Genomic DNA, 4,098 nt, shown 5'->3' on the forward strand with positions numbered 1-4,098 from the left:
TCAACAATCGATGTTTTCTGATTATCGGTACAACACTAGTGTGAATTACATTGAACACCGACAGAACTGCATAATTGGTTGGGTTTTCTTTTCTCTCGTTACAGATGCCATAGCTACTCGGGAAACCCGTACTAAACGAGAAGACCCCTACGCCGAATTGATTACTAAGGTCAGGCATTATCTTTCTTTACGTCAAACTGGAAATGCCGGCTCCCCGTCTGTTATACCCAACACCACGTTCACGCCGTTGCATAATGGAAACAGTACCCAATCAACTTCCAGAAGTCCGCCTCCCACCACAAACTCATCGGTCGGACCCACACCCAGTCCATCCACGTGGAACAAGGGAAACATATCATTTTCTCTGGACTCCCATCTTTATTGTCCCATCGTGAAGGATATTCTGGCGAGGCGTGTCTCCAACTTCCCGAGAATAGACGATATGACTGGTATGTACATTCTGTCGGAGTTGGCGGAAATCTTGTACGTAGATCTATATCACAAGAACGTAAATCTATTTCATGTTTTTGGGCTTTGGTGGCAGTCGCTTTAGCTTTCCTTGTAGTAAATAGTATACCATTTACATCGGAAATTGACCTGGAGTCGTTTGATTTTAGACTACATCACTGTACATGCGGAGATGTACCGGCCTGTTGTGGCGCGTACGATGCGACTTCTGGTCTTTGTCAAAGACCCGGATGTCGCCTCTCTCTTCCTAGTGAGAAGATTAACCCAGAATATCGTGGAGAAACGACTGACTTGCAGCACAGCTAAATACCAACAAGTTGTCATTTGTAAGTCGCATCTACTGTACTCTCTCTGAATGACAAAATCTTAAAAAATAGTTACATTGATACCCATATAATTTCTGAAAATGTTTGTTAGGAAATTCCATTGGAATTGCTATTAATAGCGCCCTATAAAACACGGGGAATGTATCGAAACTTTATTATAGACACCATTACACGAGAGGCGCAATCGACAATGGGGAACCACATACTGTCTGACAAACTGATGACCGTACTTCATGGATTTCCAAAGTCCCGTAATTTAACGCAGAGAATTTTGAATATTGTACGTAGTGCTGTATTTGATGGTATTATGGAGTGGGTAATCAACGAAGAGTTCTGGGGTAAAAAAATTTTTCATTTCTCTCGATTAAATTTTAAAAAAAATAATTCTCGACTGGCCTTTCTGTATATACTAGTATATATGATGGTCTCATGTAAAGGATATGTCAATGTGTCTTGTAGAACTGGATAGCTTAATTGAGAGGTTTTACCACTTCACGGAACGCAGGTTCAGAGAAATGAAAACCACTGGCATGCCATCAGGAACGTGGACAGAGAAATTTCTACAGGAAATGACGCCATATATGCATAACCAGCCGGCCTTGCAGTGCACCAGTCTGAATAAAATGAAATGGAATCACGCGAGGATTGCTAAGGAGACAAGAAAAGCGTATGGGAGTTTGGTCGTTGGAGCTAAGTTTGGTTGGGTTCGATTGAGTGACCGTGTCATTTGTGTTGTACTAATGCCAAAGGAAATGCCGAGAGTATGACTTATGTGTCGAACAAGTTTGCTATATCTTTCTATGGAAACCTTGGCGTCTAACCAATGGCCTATTTCCTTTCGAAACACAAAGGGAAAATATCAAAATGTCAGTAATGTACGGCATACCTTGTCCCTTTAACAGGTCCAGCATAATCTCTAGCTTCATCATTTAACTATATAGCTAAGCCTGTATCATCTTCACAAGTCAAGGGTTATTGATTCGTTATCTCGCACTAACCCTTGACCTCAGTCATCGTTCAAAACATGGGTTCGAGACGGATCATATGATTGGTTTGCAGCCTGTAGCCTATCACACTGGTATTAAACTGATGATAGTAACGATCGTTACTATCATCCCAAGATGGCGAAAGGAAATTCCGGAAATACCACATTTACTTATTATATCTATTTGTATTGTTTATTTGCGAATGATATGTAGGTAAGAAATATCATACACTAGCAACAATTACGATCAGGTGTTATTTTATCTTTTATACGGTTCATATGAACAGAACATTCGTCGTTGAAAAAACAGCGAGGATGATAGTAGCGGAAATGAATGATGATAGTAACGTAAAACTTTCGTTACTATCATCCTATGCTGGTATTTTCTCTATTCTATGTCGATTTCTCAGATGTCCACAATTGATTCCTATGCTATTTTAAAAATATGTGATATTTTCTGTTGTTGACATATACTTCTGTTTATGTATATCTGACTGTGTACACTCGTTCCTTAAAATAATTTCCTTTACATTATAGTTCGTGCAAACTTATGTCTTGCAACGCGTCGTCGGTGTGTCAATCAAATTAATCGAGTTGTTTGGCCTTCCTGAGTGTTTTTTTAATACTGTCACTTGTCTACATGTGTGCTCTTAATTGTATATTAGATAGTAGTTTGATCAAGGAGACCTAAGATATTGATTTATTTACACTGCGTATTAAAATTCAGTATTTGTCCATTCTTTACATGAAATCATTACTATTCGAAAACACGCATTCCAGTCGAATCCAACCTTTAGGTAGGTCTCAATAGTTGCAATACTTAAGGTGCGCGCCTTAAGTAGACATTTTGTACGATGTCTGCAATAAGAAGTTATGATCAATCCATTGTCAATATAAATAAGGGACTTGCGCACACACATCAAACTTTTATTTTCTTTACAGTTTCGCCGACATAGATGAAACAGGATATGTCCGCAGAATAGCGTATAAGATGCTAATGGAAATGGCATCATCTTTCTACAAGAAGGAATGGTCTCCTAAATACGAGATGGACTTTCCATTTGAGCAGATCATCGACACTCTGGTTATTTACACAAGGAGCGTAATGAAGAAGATTGAAACATATGAGCAACATTTGTTTGACAGCCCACTCATGAGCTTAGAAGCCATGTTTGCCAAATATCTGAGTACGTATTAATGAGCAACTGAAACTGCGCTAATATCTCCGAATCCACAATATTTTCCAAGGGGTTTCACCAATGGTTATTGGTAGTTTGAAGGAGTTCCGACCTGCAACTCCCCTCGGAGTAATACGGACCTTGATCCGCGCTTGTGGAATTCTGAATACTTGCAGATTAATATATAAGATTCTGTAATTAACCACTGGACACTTAAATGAACGCATACATGTACCCGACCTCATCGTCTAAATGCATATCAAATTTACTGAAATCGGCTTAAGAATCTCTAGTTTACGAATCGTTTAATGAAAAATGCATTCATGTACCGTCTCCATCTGTCTTGAGTAGCCGGGGTGTAACCGAAGAACACTGATATTTATGAGCAACTTCAATGTGCTGATCTGTTATTATCAAATTCATGCGCGGTAATGTATAGTTTACGTAACAGAAATCTTACACGTCCAGTGTATTTATATGTTGTAGGTACTGAACAACGCCAGGTGTTCAAGAGCATCATCGTGCATCTAACGAACACCGTCCCCACACCCTTCCCGACCCCTTATCCCTCTACAGGTAAGCAGCCTGTAGAACCGACAACAATGGAGACATCACAGAAAAGATATTGCCGAATTAAACTGTATAATTTGTCCTTAACTTACTATTTCTTTTTAAGCTGACTATTTGATATTTTCAATTTTTATATTTTGTGCATTACAGAATGGAAAAACATGAAGAAGGAAGTGCAAGAAAGCCATGGAGATCTAAAAAAGTAGGTCACGTGAAGTTGAATGTCCAGAGGGCGTTCAGAGATTTTACATGGAGCATTCCGATATGTTCACGTTCCGACATTTGTACAGATTATTCCGAATTTTCTTATTTACCAATTTGAACCGTTGAAAATAATTTCTTAATCATATCCAACCCATTATTTTATGTACCTTGTTTTTATCATTCCAAAAATCTTACTGTACATGTTTTTGTGTTTAGAGTACTTGCAATGATGACCAATTCAACAGGAAATCCTGACGAGATGACGAAACTGGTAGTGAAAGTAATAACCAATCTCAACAGACTCACTCAGATGTTCCCAGCTTCACGTGTACTGTAATTATATAGCTTAATAAAATTATTGCCGATA

General features: G+C 38.7%; 1 protein-coding gene across 1 annotated transcript in view; it reads left to right on the forward strand.

Moving 5' to 3' along the window:
- LOC125679429 (uncharacterized) overlaps positions 1–4,098 on the forward strand; it is a 7,162-nt gene extending 3,064 nt beyond the window's left edge. The window contains exons 2-9 of the mRNA XM_048918653.2: positions 105–449; positions 618–794; positions 956–1,132; positions 1,254–1,461; positions 2,722–2,966; positions 3,444–3,533; positions 3,678–3,729; positions 3,948–4,098. Coding sequence (XP_048774610.2) covers positions 105–449; positions 618–794; positions 956–1,132; positions 1,254–1,461; positions 2,722–2,966; positions 3,444–3,533; positions 3,678–3,729; positions 3,948–4,068 — 1,415 coding nt within the window. The 3' untranslated portion in view covers positions 4,069–4,098. The remainder of the gene's footprint in view (positions 1–104; positions 450–617; positions 795–955; positions 1,133–1,253; positions 1,462–2,721; positions 2,967–3,443; positions 3,534–3,677; positions 3,730–3,947) is intronic.

Source organism: Ostrea edulis, chromosome 2 (genome assembly GCF_947568905.1).
Source record: "Ostrea edulis chromosome 2, xbOstEdul1.1, whole genome shotgun sequence".
Taxonomy (NCBI): Eukaryota; Metazoa; Mollusca; class Bivalvia; order Ostreida; family Ostreidae; genus Ostrea; species Ostrea edulis.